The 16,306-nt window shown below is 40.9% G+C and overlaps 1 protein-coding gene across 1 annotated transcript in view; it reads left to right on the top strand.

Annotated features, from left to right (window-relative positions):
• Nucleotides 1–406: 406 nt before the first annotated feature.
• The window catches only part of rtn4rl1a (reticulon 4 receptor-like 1a), a 119,581-nt gene continuing 103,681 nt past the window's right edge, over nt 407–16,306 (top strand). Inside the window, exon 1 of the mRNA XM_026182938.2 lies at nt 407–1,145. Within this exon, the coding sequence (XP_026038723.1) occupies nt 1,133–1,145 (13 nt within the window). The 5' untranslated portion in view covers nt 407–1,132. The remainder of the gene's footprint in view (nt 1,146–16,306) is intronic.

The following is a 16,306-nucleotide window of genomic DNA, read 5'->3' as shown; positions in this document are numbered from 1 at the left end:
TTTTCTTCTTTTCTAAGTACCAAACTAATTCATGACTTTTTATTTTCCAACCCACTAATTCAGAATGTTCAAATACTCATTTTAAACTACTTACTTGTACCCAATTCCATTATGGCTTGGCCAATACAGGAATTTCAAATTTGAGTGGCAGTGCTACAAAGAGGAGAGAAATCACAAAAGGAGAAAATGAATTGTAATGGAAGCTTTTGTAATAATGTTTATGCAGCGTGTTGGATTGCTAAAAGGAAATTGAATTGGGGGAGATAAAGAAGCAGTGCAGACATAAGTGAAAGAACGAGAGGGTGACTGATACAAGGAGAATTTTAATATGATAACCTATAACTGTTTCACAAACACACACTCCTCTGTCATGCCAATAAAGCACATCCTACAGAGAGAGAGGGAGAGAGGGAGAGAGAGAGATGCTCTGGGTTTCATCAGTCACATCTCGCTGTGGGAGGGGGATTGAAGCGGCTGCCTCGGAGCTCTCCGGTAACAGAGACAGTAGACGGCACTGACTCACGCTGACGATCCACGGACAGCACATTTTAGACTCTACCTGACCTGCAGTTGAAGATCCGACAGGAGGGCTATTATGAAGGCATAAGAGAACTTTCATCAGATTTTTTTTAGGGGGGAGGCTGTTTCACCATCTTTCCCGTAAATTCGGACATCAAATAAAGTCAGAATGTACATCAGTGATTTATAAACACCAGATGGCGGTGAGCTGAAAAATCACTAAAACACATCTGAGTGTGTTGGGACGGGACACGGTGTTATTCTTCTCCCCTCCTTGTCTTTTATTACACAGAACTTGTTTTCCACTGGTGGCGGACCTTCTAGGCTATTTTTGTCCTTAATTTTGTCAGACATTATCCGACCCCCTTATTCTCCCTCCTCCACTACCGCCTCGTCCTCCTCCTCCCGTTCCTCCTCCAACCGTCTTCACTTGGTTTAAAAAAACAAAAAGAAAGGAAAAAAGAAAGCCACCAAGGAGACACGACTACACTCTACCCGCCAGCTTTCAAAGGGGATCAAAACAATCTAATCAACATCAGCACAGGACTGGACCCTGACAAGGATGCTACTCCAGCACAGAGGCTACTAGACGGTCCAAACAGCCTTTGCCAATATGTTCAGGCCAGGTAAGGAAAGAGGGCTCCACTTGTTTTTGTTGCTGACGAGGATGTGGAGCGCGCGCAGTCGGTGTGTGCGAGCGATACATTTTTTGTTTGTTCTTTTGAGAAATTAATTTAGTTAAATTTTGGGCAAATTGAGTTACAGACGAGGCTCTCGGTGTTTCTCAAACTTCCCAGTCGTCTCTTATCCGCCGTGGTGGCCGCGACTGGGAAGCAGATTAAATATTTATTCACTTCATGTAAAAATTATTCTTAAAATAGCGAACCGCTGCCGCACTGCAGTTTGTAGAACCTGTCTGCACGAGGGTGGCTGGTGCTGTTGCTACGCGCGAGCGAGAAACGGGTAGAGAGCACGTGAGAGTGAAATTGAAAAAAAGTTTACAATTTGACTGGTTTTCTACAAAAGTTTACCCCGTTTTTTGGCGCTTTGTGTTAATCCGCGTGACAGAAGGAGGCGCTCAGCCCGTGGATTTCTACTTGTCGCTGAAGGGAGGGAGACGGTGGGTCTCCCCACGGGTTCCGCGGGCCCAGGGAGACTAAAAACAGGTGTAAAAGTGTCTCCCAGAGAATAGCTGTGCGCTGTTTACTCTGACACTCACACGCTTCCGTGTTACGGTGAGAAAAGGTATTAAGGTTTACCACGATGACCTTGCCTGCTCATGTGTTGATAAAGGAGAGCTCCATTTCCCTCCCGCCACCTCTTTCTCCGTGCGTGCACGCGCATTGACAATTAAAAATCACGACTGACAAATCCAGTGGGAAAAAAAAAGCAATTTCACAAATTCATATCCGGTATTAAACAACATATCAACCTTTCTGAAATTATTAAATAGTACTGTGATGCAAAGTGTACGGAAAGTACACGCACACTTACACACACACGTTTTAAAGAAGAGTATTTGTGGTGTGGAATGGTGACTCATCTGCCAATTGCCCCCCCAAAACATGTATGCATGTTGGGCTCCAGTGAAAGACAGCTTGTCTGAGAACTGTTTGGAAATGAATGCAGTCCGCGGCTGACTGAACCCCGAGAACATAATGGAAAAACATTCTTTAATAGAGACACTGGATGTCTGTCATTTGTCATTTCCATGCAGCTCAACGCAGAGCGGGGAAACAACACACATACATCCATGCACATCATAATCTATTAGCTCACTTGGTTGGCCTGAGTCAGGGCACAAGCTGGGCGATCTCCTCATTAAGGGTGGGACCTAATGGGCTTGACAGAGGGCTGATTAGTGCTGTCACTGTGTATGTGTGTGAGAGAGAGACAGAGCACAAGAGAGAGGGAGAAAAGAGTTTGCTGGCTAGAGGGAGACAAGCTTTAATTTTAATCTTCCTGTAATTTCAGATGGATAGCATCCACCCACCCACCTACCCGCACACACAGCAAAAAACACACAGTGGTGATGGCTGATGCGCTGCTTTGTATCTCCTCCTACAAATATGTGACTGTCAGTCGCAATAATAAAATCCAGAGTAATTGTGCAGTCTGCCTGAGATACAGTTATCTTTGTCTGTCACCTTTACCCACAGTATCTCTCTGCAGTGGGATAAAACAAGAGTGAGAGAGTGAGAAGAAAGAGGATAAGTGTTTTTGTGTAATGAAAACTCCCTCTCTCTTTCTCTCCGTGTCTGTCTCTCATTCTTTCTCTCTGCTTGGCCAACCAGCTCCTGCTGCCAGCTTCAAACTGAGAGCGGCCTGGCAGGCTGATTGGCTACTAGCTTGCTGGTTTGGGTGGCTGCCGAAGCTTTGTTTCCCAGCGTGTTTGAAGCTGGATTTGTCTCCCTTACTTGACTTTGCCTCTGTTACCCAACTTGTCAATTTCCCTATTTATCTACATTTTTTTTCCTGCAGTAAGATGTTTGCAGGCACTGAACAAACCAAAACAAACCTTAAAATTAGTCACAAAAAGAATAATGGCCACTTAACAAAAAAGACAAAAAAAGGCTTTGCTATGTTCTGCAAAAGTGCGGACCGGTTTTTATTGTCAGCTATTTAATGGATGCTCATGGCTTTTGAATAAAACAAACAATCAGTGAATTATTCATATATCAGATCATTGTAATAAAATAAAACCCCACAAACTGAAAGACCTTTTTCTCACACACAGCTAGGAAATATGTTAAATTCTTACATTTTAGTGGGTACATTAGTTAACAGTTGGTATTTTAACTAAAACCTAAAATGATTGGTCAATTATCAGCTACAGATAATATTTTTATCAGCTGATTCATCACATTTTGAAATTTAGACTATTTCAGAACCGGTGCTAATATTGCTAACCAATGGAGACTTGTTGGGATAACCATTTAGCAAATTTGAAGACATATTCTTTTTTTGTTTTCCCTCTGAGAAAAATTGGATTAAAGCACATCGGATTAACCCTCTCAGGTTTAAAACACCATAGGCGGTAGACCTAACCCTGTATTTCTGGAGAAAGGCAAATTCATTACTCTGGGAACTCTAGGGTTAGAGTTAGGGCTAGGATACTTGTAGATGATGACTTAGACCCCAAAGGGTTAAGTGTTTGGCCACCTAATAAGCAATTATACCCATAAAGCACAGGTAAGCCCATTCAATGTTTAGCACAGCTAAGCACAAGTAAGTACTTTAGGAAGCAATTTGTATCTCAAGTCCTGAATATCAGGGGGCCAGCCATATAATTTGGCACTAAAATGTTCACCAATTTGAAAACATTCTGTTGAAGAAAGAAACTTTCATGCTGTTTTCTTAAAAAAACAAAACAAAAAAAACAACCTGCCAACATTTACAGTGAGTGAGCTGTAGAAGAAAATTCCTGCTGGTGGCTTAACTGGAGTGAGAAATACATATAAATGTTTAGTAGGTGTAGAGTACAGTTTGCCAAACAGTGCAGTTTCAAGAATTGTTGTTAGCCCATCAGAAGCTATTATTTTCTGTTAAATGAAACCTCTTTGCTGCACCTTGGTGCTAGCTATGCCATTATACCAGAAACCTTACAGCCCAAATCAATATTAGTAGAATTACACAACTCTCAAAACTGATTTGACATGACAATAAAATAAAAAATCATTAAATCATTAAAAATTAATTTAAAGTCACTGACCTGGTGTGGGCAGAAGATTTATTTAAAAGGCTGGATTATACTATGTTTAAGGGACACAGACTGAAATGGCCTCACGTTAAATACATTACGATGGCTTAGACATTTAAATAATGTTAGCCACTTCTAACGTTCGGTAATGCTAGCTTCCTCAAACAAAATAATACCGTGTAATTCAGGATAACATAAGAAGGAATTGGAAGGATTTCCCCATTGGTGTTGTTTGGGTAACCACTTAGCAAATCCTAAGACATATTCTTTTCTTTATCCTTTGAGAAAAAATGGATTAAGCACATCTGATTAACCCTATGAGGGTTAAGACATCACTGGCAGTAGCCCTAACTCTGTATTTCTGGAGAAAGGCAAAATGATATCATTTGCATTATTTGCATTTTGCCTTTTGTGAATCAGTATAATCCATTGGTCATTTCCCTTAAATCCAAAGTACTTCCACATGCTTACTGACTTTCTTAGCAACGAGCTACTGCAGCTGCACTAGCTGCCGTGTCAATCATGTAGTATTTGCTGTCTTTGTGGGCAGTCTTCTTTTTCTAAATATGTGAGCATGGACAAAAACATGCCCACATTGCCTATGGCACGAAAAACCAAACAAACAATACTGTTGTGCTCCTACTTGGTACCACGAAAAGATGAGAGGCTTGCATAAGTAACTATTAAAAGTACTTTCTTGGAAGTACCCAGTGATGTACAGACAACTATCAGTCATAGACAGAAAAAAACTACAAACGTTCCCCAACAAATTTTCATGAGCATCTTCTTTTTATGATTTCTGTGCTGATTTATTCCCATTTTTTCCAAGTGCACATCAAACATAATGATGTGATCGGCAAAGCTAAGTCTTCATCTGTGTGTAACATTACTCTGCGTGAGATTTAAATGAGTAATGGTTCAGAGGAGTAAACATGTCGATGCGCTCCTTTCACCTGATGCAATATCTTTGCCTCACATGCCTTCCTCAGTGGCCTTCTTCCTACGCAACTCTTGAAGACTAAAAGTTGCTGCCTGGATTGGCTGGACAAGTTCAATCTATATGGAAGAGAGCACGGTCGTGCAGCTCCTACTCGAGCTGTGAACTTCAGCCTTTAAAAACATGACGCCGCGTCTTCCTTGCTTCTCATCACTTTCAATACGATTTCATCCTCTCACTTTTCGTCATCATTCCTGCCGTTGGATACACCCTGTGATCCAGAAAGAAAAAAATTAGCAGTATTTGAAATACTGAAATGTTCTGTGTTACTACATTCAGCCATGATAATCTATAACAAACGTCAGCTCTGTACTGAATTTCACTGATCAATACCAATATATGATAGTCAAAGGAGCTTGCAAAGAAAAGCGTCTGGACTTCTTTAAGTTGCTTGAAGGCGTTGAAAGACGTTGAAACTTAAAGAAGTCCAGACGCTTTTCTTTGCAAGCTCCTTTGACTACGATGACCTGGATGACTGAGAACCTTCACAGACATACCAATATATGTTGTTAAAATTGCAAGTCACTGTTCATACAGGCTATAGCCTCAGACTCGCTCCAGGCTCTCTCTGGGCCCCAGTGTGAATAAAGCCCTCATTTGATTAACAGACTTTTTAGCAGCGTTATGAAATTTAAGTCATTCCTGATTAAACCTCCAGTTTTTATTTGCATACTATACTACGGATTGCTGACCGTCATTTGTCACCTCCGAGCCTGCTTTCTCTTCGGATAAAGCACAGTATCATGAAGTACATCTGATGGCATTGTGACAAAAGACTAATGCCACATCCTTACTTTCTCTGTGAGATGACAGTTGCACTGGCACGCATACATTTTGCCTGCAGGCCACTGTCAAGTCCACAGTCACACAATTAGAAGCTGCTGTTGCCCGTTTGCTTTGTTATGCATGTGTGTGTGTGTGTGTGTTTTGTAGATGAGTGCTGTGGTAGATGATAATAACATATGGATTGGTGACAAAATGTTTATTCGGGTCGTGAAGCACCAAATGGTGGAGTAATTGAGAGCTGAGATTGATCCAAATTTGCTCTTGCTGCACCGACATCCTGAGGCAGCAGACAGATTTTACAGATTAGGACAATATAGGGAACATTATGCTTTGTGCGGATTTTGTGGATATATTATATTAGAGAACTAAATCATCTTGGGATTTGATTACAGGAATGGAAGTCATATCATAATCAATTACATCCCTAATGCAAGCCACAGTGGAGAGCAGGATGAAACGCATCGCCACACACACCGCAACGCAGCGAGTGTCCATGTGATGGCTGTGCATATCAATGACCTTTGCACATCTTTGCACCGCTCCTCCTGCCTGATCTCAAGGTCACTCACGGACTCCTTTCTTTCTTCTGCTTTATCCTGAGCTCAGTGTGGTCCGCCTGCTGAATTCTATTTTATCATTACGTCTCGCCACAATTTTCTGGAACGTGCACGGCATTTACAATCGACGTGCCTCGTAGAAATGCGTAGAAATAATTACACGGGCTGGTGTTTTACAGCTCCGAGCTTCTAAAGTGGCAAACTCTCACAAACACAATGCAAAAAAAAAAAAAAAACAACCCACAAAAAACCTTTAATGAGCAGAAATTGTTTTGATGCTAAATAAACAAACACAGAGTGCTACAAATTATGCAGTACAGAGCATGAAATGGCATTTCACAATGGCCCTGTGGTGTTTTATTCCAACTTTCTTGCCAAGTAAAGCTTTATTACACATTTGTTTTTATACCAAACATACCCCTTTTTGCATCTTCTGTATTTTTCACCGGGGTAAAGTGCAAGTTAAGACAGCTATAAGAAAGGAGCCATTTTTCTGCCTTAAAAAACCCATAAGGCTGCCAAGCAGAATGAACAAAGCTGAAGTGGTTTATTCCTCATTTCCCTCGAATTAGATTCATACTACTTCTTTAATTGGCAGTGCAGTGAAGTAGCTGCTGATTGTTGGTAAATACAGTGCACTAATTTGCTTATGGATCTCCACGGTTTACCTTGAGAGCTGGCGGCACACACAGCAGGAAGGTCCTGAGTGAATTAAGTATCCAATCAAAGAAGACATTACTCCCTATCAGGAGTCCTGTGAAGGCCTCTGATTGCAGGTTCACTTAGCAACAGCTGGGGCTAGCTGTGCATTTACTGCATGTACTATCTCTCTCTGTGAATATGTTTGTGTGTGAATGAGCATGCACATGGATGTGGCTGCATATGTGAGTGTGAGAAAGTTTTCAGATGAAAGTGATGCAAATGCCAGTGATCACATAGTCAGAGCATGGTGCTCATACAGATTTTTAAGTGTGTTCGAGCCTCAGGAATCATTATTGTAAATGTCAGAGCTGATGCATGAGAGGGGAGTTATACTGTGCTGATGCGGCAGGGAGAACAGACCACGTGAAAAGGAGTGGTTATCAGGAAAAAGAATTTACATGGGATACACACAGAGCGAGCCAGTGGCAGGTAAGGGTAGTGGAGCTGATATGAGCTTACTGCGCGGATGTGTGCTACGGGTGTCACCCGCTTTGATGAAGTAACTTTGGTATTTTCTCGTCTTCAGAGGGAGAGACAGTTGGATGAAGCAGCCCTCTCCTTTTCTTACTGAAAGCGAATGAGACGTAGACATTTTGGAAACATTTGTGAGACATTTCTTTCTGAGACTGACATGAAAGGAAGGATGTACATCTCATGTCTGTGCATTAAGTACAGTGAAGGAGAACCTTGGCTTAGCAGTAAAGCTGGAAGCAGGGGGAAACATGAAGCTTGGCTCTGTTCAGAGATAAAGAAAAAAGTACACCAACCAAAATCTCTAAAGCTTACTAAATAACAGGTTGCATCTCGTTTGTTTATCTTGTGCACCAACAGAAATGTAAAAAAAAAAAAGGGGACTGTATGGGGGAGTTGTGTGTGTGTCTGAGGTATTTCTTAACAAACAGCAGCTCATCCATCTGGCTTTAATGCAGGTTGCCAGATTTATGAGGACTGTTTTTGGCCCTATACAGGCACAGTGATACAAAGTGTTCCAACTTATTCAGGAAGCAAGGCCAAGAAACAGATCCATCATTTTACTCCCGCTAAAAAGTTGTTGTTTTTCTACATCTCATCAAGCATTTGTCATGCATTTGCAAACATACACTTGAACACATACTATAAGCCAACACAGAAGTGTCTTAACCCCAATCCTATCGACATTTTGAAATATATGGACTACCAACTGGGGACCCCAAGAATAATTTACTGTGAGAAGCATCCTAACCCAACCCAAACAAAAAACAATATCATTGTTATTATTTTTGCAAAGTTATAATTATTTGCACATTTTGTGAGATTCTATACTTTTCTTTGAAACAACCTACAACTTTTAGGTTAAGCTAAAAGTTTACTGTATTTACCATACCTTTGCTCTGGTGTCACTTATTTTTCAGTAGTTTTAAACAAACACTATTTGTGTTAAATTTTTATGATGAATCCATTTTGACCCCAATATGAAAAACTCAAATAGACATAAATTCCTAGTATCATGAGATGTACTCTTTCCAGCTCTGCCCTGGGGCCTCCTCACGTCTTCCTCCTAGGACATGCCCAAAACACCTCACCTAGGAGATGCCCAGGAGGCATCCTGGTCAGATTCCTGAAACACCTCAGTGGCTTTCCTTTCTATGCAGAGGACTACTCTACTCTGAATCCCTCCCAAATGACCAAACTTTTCTATCTTACTACCTCTAAGGTAGAGTCCAGACAACCTTTAGAAGAAGCTAATTTCAGCTTGTATCCACAATGTCATTTTTTCAGTCATTACCCAGAGATCGTGACCTATGAACTGACAGATTGAGGGCCAGCTCTCTTGTCACCACAGCCGAGCGTCTGCAGAAGCAGTGTCTCTGTCAATCTCCTGCTCCAATTGAAAAGAGGCCACTCCACTCTTTTTCAGCCGAGAACCATGGCCTCAGACTTAGAGGTGCTGATCCTTATCCCTCGATTAGCTCTCCCCTTAACCCTCGATAAAACTAATGGAATCACATCATCTACAAAAAACAGATATGAGATCCTGAAACCATAAAACCGTCCACACCTGGGCTGCACCTAGAATTTCTGCCCATAAATGTTATTAAAAGAATGAGTATGAGTGGACCAGAAGCAGCTAAACATAACTAAAGCTAAACAGACACAATAGGTAGCTATAGCACCCAAATTCTTTCATGCTGTGCTCAGGTCCTGTGACAGGAAGAGCAAGCACTTGCTACCTTCATGTCTGTGATTCAGGAACAAATGTAACAGCTTTGTGGAATCAGTCTTCAACCTGAGGACTGGGCAGTCATCAGTGGGAGCTTTGCTCATTCCCAGGAGGGTCATTGCTGCTCAGATCAGGGCTTGTAACACTGCAGCATCATCATCTCTGTCAGGTACATCAGATCCAGCGACCTCTACAACAATATCACACCTTCCAGTCTGGGAAGGTACCCATCAAGCTGATGAAGGCAGCGATGGCAACAGTTTTTCTTCTTTATGGTAAATATTGACCCAATCATTGAATTTATTAAAACTACATAAACAATATTGAGTTCCTTTTACTGTGGTCCCCTGAGACTGCAAAAGTGTGACATCATTAGGAACAAATTGATAGACAAAGTAAAAAAAAAAAAGGAATGCAGTATCTTTGCTGTTTCCAGTACTGCGGTCTTCTCGACAAAGATCTTGGATTTCATTCCTGGGATCTGAACTTGACTAACATCCCACTCTTAATCCAAATGATGTCGGCCAACCTTTGCAGCTATAACAGCTCTGCTCTAATTCATCCCAAAGGTGCTCTATCAGGTTGAGGTCAGGACTCTATGCACGTCAGTGAAGTTCTTCCATGCCAAACTGGCTCATCCATGTCTTTATGTAACTTTTACTTTAAAATTTCTCATAGTTGTATAGAAATCTATGAGAAATTTGAACCTATGATGCTTTACTGTTACCCACATAAGTAAACACTTCCCTGAATGTCTTGACGACTAGTTTGAGGACTTTTTGAATGTGGAATGATGGTCATTACATAAATTGTGGGTTAGAGGAAAACAGACCATTAAGCAAGATGTGTTTGGGAAATTGTTATGATTGACAAGTTGTACCACATGAGCATGCAGTGTCCTTCAGCTTCTTAGTCAGATCCATCCCTTAATCGTGATATCTGGTTTCAAAACAAAATAAACAAAACAATGGGCGATGTTTTGGTGACTGCATCTGTTTTTTACATATAGTTTATGGAAGCAGGAAAACAAATAGAAAACTTTAGAGGTAAAGCTTCCGGGCTTATCAAAAGTTAAGAAACAAGCAATTCTTTAAGCTGAAGCCATAAACTTTCTCACAGTTTCCAACTAAGTGACTTCCTGCATTCGTTCACTGTTGCTGATGAATTAGTCAAAAAGTGCAAAATATGACAGCTGCATTATCAATACGAGTACACCACATAGTGTATTTCTGAACACACTGACATAAAATAAAAAATTTAAATCCTTTGTGTCTAACTCCCAGGCTGTATCTCCTCCATCCCTCCTCTCTCCCTTCAAATCTCCTCGCCTCCCATGTCTTCTCCTCTGTAGCTGGTTCACTCTGTACCTGTTGAATAATTGATAGCTGTTTTGGTTTCTGATAAGGCGTTTGGGGTCCACAGCTCTCAGCAGTATGGGCTTGCTGCTTTCCTCACGGTAGATCACACAGCTCAGTCCGTCCTTTTACTCCCTCTCTCTTCCTCTTCTTCACTGCCTCCCTCTTTTTCCCCCCTCCATGTCTTCTCTTATTCCACGTCGCAGTTATTCTGATAACATGCTGGCGTGCATGTCGTAGCCAACAGCTCAAGTTCCAGGTTTTATTTTTGATAAGGCCTTGATATTCATCTTCTTCTTCTGATTACAAAGGAGCATGTGAACATAAATAAATGTAATACTCGGGATATTACCATGGAAACAGAAGTAGTAGATCCAAAAAAACAAGTATAGGAAGGATAAGCTATTTAAAATATGCTTGCATGAAGCAGCTCACAGTGCAGCAGCCCTGCCATCATATGCTGGTTGTTGCATGGGATCCAAGGTACACCCTACTGTTTACAGAGGGTAGTCAAATTAACAGAAACACTCTTTGGAAAAGTTTCAACTTAGGTGGCTGATTCATCAAAGCAAACACGGAAATGTGCATAAAGCAGGCTTCATGCCCAGTGACAGAATTTAAGGACGTCTCCTATACTGTCAATCCCTCTTAGTTTCAAGATGACACTATAATTAGTAGTGTCCTGAGACTGTCCTTGTGAGTAAACAGTAGGTTTAGTTGTGTATTCATTTCCCTCAGGTCGTGTTCTCTGTTCATTTGAATGGGGCTGTGCAGTGGGGGTGCAAACGCAGAGGGCTCTGGCAAGAAAACGTTGCTCAGCATTTGTCAGAATACAAAACAATCCAACAAGGCCCAGCATAGGCCACCATTGCATTCACACAGGGAAGCATTGTGGTGTTGTCACACAGTCTGGTCACATGGCAAAGAAAAAGATAAGTGCCGAAATGCATTGTTGCTTTGACAGTGAGAACATTTCACGGCTTCAACACATATGTCTTTGATTCTCCTCCGTGGGGACGTGTCACCAAGGCGGTGATTCTGTATTTTAACCTAATCCACTGTCTTTATGTAAATCTCACCAAGAAGTTTTTTCTTTCTTTTTTTTGGTGACATAACCTATGCAAACAGTCAGTGCAAACACAGCTCCACTTTTAACGTTATACCAAAGAAAGTGTAAAAACATCCTGGTCTAGGGTACAAAGTAGAGTATCTTGAGCAGGGCTCTAGACTAACTTTTTGCCATGGTTGCACTGGTGTGCCTAAATTTTATTTTTAATTTAGGCGTTTTAAAATTTAGGCGTACAAGCACAAAAGTTAGGCGTACCCAAATTTTTAAACTGCATTACTTAACACCGCAGTTTTACATGTTCACGTTTTTTTTTATTTGTAAATGATTAACTAACAACCTTTCAAAATGATTAACTTGACACCCCCTTTGCTGCCCAAATTAACAGCAGCTCCATCAGCCCCCATAGCAATGATTTTATCCAACCAGTTACTGCACTGGTCCCCAAGAGCAGCAAATGCTTTCTTTGAGGCAGCATAAATTCCTAAACAAATTAAAAAAAAATACCATTTACTTATCAGATCAAGAGTTTACAATGCAGTCTTTTTCAGTTTGAGTTTCTATATTCATGTATTATTGCTATGTTTAATTTTCAATGATAAGAACATGCTAGATATGGTTAATTCAGTAACACGATGTAATATTATTAATCATATACATAGGCTACGTGACATGACATGGCTTACCTTGGGCATGGGCATGCTGGACCTCAATGTGTCCAATCAGTATATTCGCTGGTCTTCCTTTTTGCAAGATACGAGCGTACACAATGACACATTCTTTTGTGGCGATGTCTGTGTCTCCATCGATCAGGAAGGCCATGTATGTACTGTTCGCAATTTCCACTGACGTCTTTTTTTTCAGTGTGTCAGCGATTACGCCTATAAACTGGGCGCACGCAACATCATTGCTGTATGTGGGGTTTATGTCCAAGCCATTTTTCCTGTGAAGAGTTATTTCTGACTTGAACTTAGTAAACGGAACTTCTTCTTTTGCAATATTGTAGGCGATGTTAAACTTAATGATCATCTCGGCCTCCTCCGATGACCCGTTTACTCCTGCCTGCCGCTGAAAGGCAGTGGGGAGCGGGGACATTTTGGCAGAGCATTTATCGCGGCATATAATGTGTCTTCTCGATGCTGTATGCTTTTTCAGCGTTTCAATTCGAAACGTATTAGCACCAGTGACAAATGCTGTGTTGCCGGCCATGGTCTTTCCACACTCGCGACAATAAATGCAGTGCATCATATTGTCAGCTTGGCTGTATCTTAGCCAGGGAAACTGGTCAAGCCACTCGATTCGAAATCTATACATTTTCTCACTTTTACTTTCAGTGGACTCCGGCTGGGAGTCGATCGTATGTGGCTCATTTTCTGATGCCGTCTCCGGACCAGTGTTTGACAAAAACGGAGAGGTTGATGGCTCCGTGTCAGAGCGCTGGCTCAGAATTTTGGACTGATCAGGCCTTAACTTAACGAAAAAGTTATCAATTGTTCTTTTCATATTTTCTCAATACCAACTTCATACACTTCTGACCTGGGCTACTCACCCTTCTCTATCTGCCCGCACTTTCAAACGTAAACACAAGTAGGTCTGCAGGAATATCTGGACCACGGCCAATCACAGAGGTCCCCGCCTCTGAGTATCTCTGATTGGTTTAGAACACGACATGGACATAATGTGTGCCTGTTGTTGAACACACGGAGACTTTCAGGGTTGCTGAAACTTTTTTTCCGAGAAAATACTTGGTTGCACCGGTGCGACCAAGTATTTTTTTTACTTGGTCGCACCGGTGCAACCAAGTATTTTTTATTAGTCGCACCATGGAGAAATTTGGTCGCATTTGCGACCAAATTGGTCGCACTCTAGAGCCCTGTTGAGTGAATGATAGTAACTTGTGGTGTTACCTCAGCCTTCTACCTCCTAATATGGAGTTTGCTGCTCAGCCAGTATGGAAAAATTGTAATTGATGTCCTTGAGCACAATGAAAAGACAACTTCTCGGTCTTTCACAAACTGCTCTCAATTTGAAAGACAAGAGAAAACCTTGTAAAACGGGTCAAGGTCAAGGATGGTCAGCATAAGATGTTTTCTTTTTTCGGTTTTCATGCAGAACATTTTTATTGTTAAGTCCTGGCAGACAAAAGGTGTTCTTTTTTTAATAAGCATTGTCCTGAAAACATAATCAAATTGACGTAAAAATTTGGATCTGTGACCATTTTACCACTCAGTGATGTAGTAGTGACAAATGAGAAGCACACCAGCTCTTCATTACAACAGAGTGTTACCATTTTTACAACTTGATGCAGCAACCTAAAAGCCATTTCTGGCTTTTTTAGGTTCCCTAAAAATCTGAAAACTTCTAGAGCAACATACAAAAAAACCCAAAAAACAAACAAACAGATTTTATGTATCTGTCTTTGTTAGTTTTCTACTTAGTTTTTACTTCAATATGTCAAACTGTGTCAGTTCTTTGACTTCTTGCGGTTTAGTAACAATGCAAATTAGGGGTGGGCGGTATAAACGGTATACAGTAGAAACGCTAAAATTTGGCCAACGGTAGAGATTTTGACTATACCGCTCTACCGTGATAGCGCATGTTGATGGTGTCATCAAGCTGCGCCTGTTTTTATTGAAAGCATGGCAGGGGCTGCAAGCAATATCATCTGCAAATTATGCCGGGCGACATTCATAGCAAAGAGACGAAGCACTTTTGGAATATGTTGAAAGCCAAAAACTGCGCTTCTTCCACTTCCGTACCATTGATTCATTAATGCTGAATTCTCTCACAGCTGCTCTATTCCCATGTTGTTTCAGTATATTAATAGCTAACCTCATATTGTGGATGGATTATCTCAGTTGTTCTCCTGACTGAGGTTTGGTCCGTGTACAGCATCCTGCCATGCGATTGCATTTGTCCCTGACCGCCAGAAACCCTCACGTTAACTTTTATCGAGTGGAAAAAAGTTAGCGTTCATCCTACAGCTTCACTGTGCTAATGTTATGCTAATATAGCTGTGTTGCTAGCGATCACGTAGCACAACATTTTATACCAGCTAGTCCAACTTCAGTAACCCTACAAAAAGTCACTGCTGTTTAGTTTTCTGTCTTCATTTATGTTGGAAGTGATAGTAGAGCTGTACGCTTTAATTTGTTTCAAAAAACTCTCAGTCAGAACATGGTATGTCATGTTTAGGTGGAAACTAGCGAGCTAACTTCCTGCTAACTTCCAACTCTGTTAAATTTAATAAATTCTGTTTTCATGGATGCCTGGATGTTAAACTTAATTGTTACACCTGGTAAATCAGCAACGCTGATCATTTTATTAAAGATGAAAGAATTTAGACCATTTTTAACTCTCAGTGATGCCGCAGTGTTCGTTTGACTTTGGGACTGAAGAGGACAGTTTTGGACACAGATTCCTGCGCGAGGCTCCTGACTACGGTGGCCGTAATGCTCCGACAATCCATCAAGCGGTGTGCCTTCATAGCTTACCAAAGTCGTACTAAAACATTTTTTGACAGATTTCTGCGTGCAGTGTACCACATGAAATCGGTTTGAGGTTAGTAAGCACAACCATAATTCCAGCATAAGGCGCACTGTCAATTTTTGAGAAAATTGAAGGATTTTAAGTGTGCCTTATAGTGTGGAAAATACGTTTTACAGAAGAAAAGAATATATTGCGATATATGTCGTTACCGCACGTGCTTCAAATTATACCACGATATGGATTTTAGGCCCAGCCCTAATGCAAATAGATAAATACTCACTTGTAGCATGTTTTTAAACAATTAAAACTCCACAAGATTTACAGGAACCTGTTGACCAGCCACAACCCATATGACAAGATTGCCACAGGCTAAAGCACCAATATATGGGCTAAATTTTGCTGGCAGAGGCAGTTTTTACATCAGTAGCTGCTCAGTACATCTCATTTCTCAGACATAGTTTTGACAGATATTTGCAGACAGTGACATCAAGATAACACTGGGAGCAGTGGAAATTTAAGGTTGTTCTTAATTGTGCCATTGCTTAGTTGTTTTTGTGTTCAGCTGTGATACTCAGCCTGTGTCATACATTAAAAATTGCCATGTTTTGATTTCAAATTTAACAGTCTAATATTTTTTTTATGGTTAACATATGCTGCACATTGGACCTCATTCTGTATACTCCACTGAAGCAAAATCCTTTCCTTAATTTACTTCATAGTTGTTTTTCATATATTATTTATGTTGTTTTGTCTATACACCTAAAAAAAATCTCAGAGTGCATGCATATCCCAAAACATATTTAGCGCATTAATATGCATATACTCAAATTCTCTTGCGATTTTTTCTTTCTTTTTACTTTTCCCCTTCTAAGCTCTCTGCTCTGGTCTGTCATCCCTGCTGATACAAGAGTGCAGAAAATGTTAAGTGCCTGTAT

Source organism: Astatotilapia calliptera, chromosome 10, assembly GCF_964374335.1.
Source record: "Astatotilapia calliptera chromosome 10, fAstCal68.1, whole genome shotgun sequence".
Taxonomy (NCBI): Eukaryota; Metazoa; Chordata; class Actinopteri; order Cichliformes; family Cichlidae; genus Astatotilapia; species Astatotilapia calliptera.
This window is presented reverse-complemented; position numbering and strand designations above follow the sequence as displayed.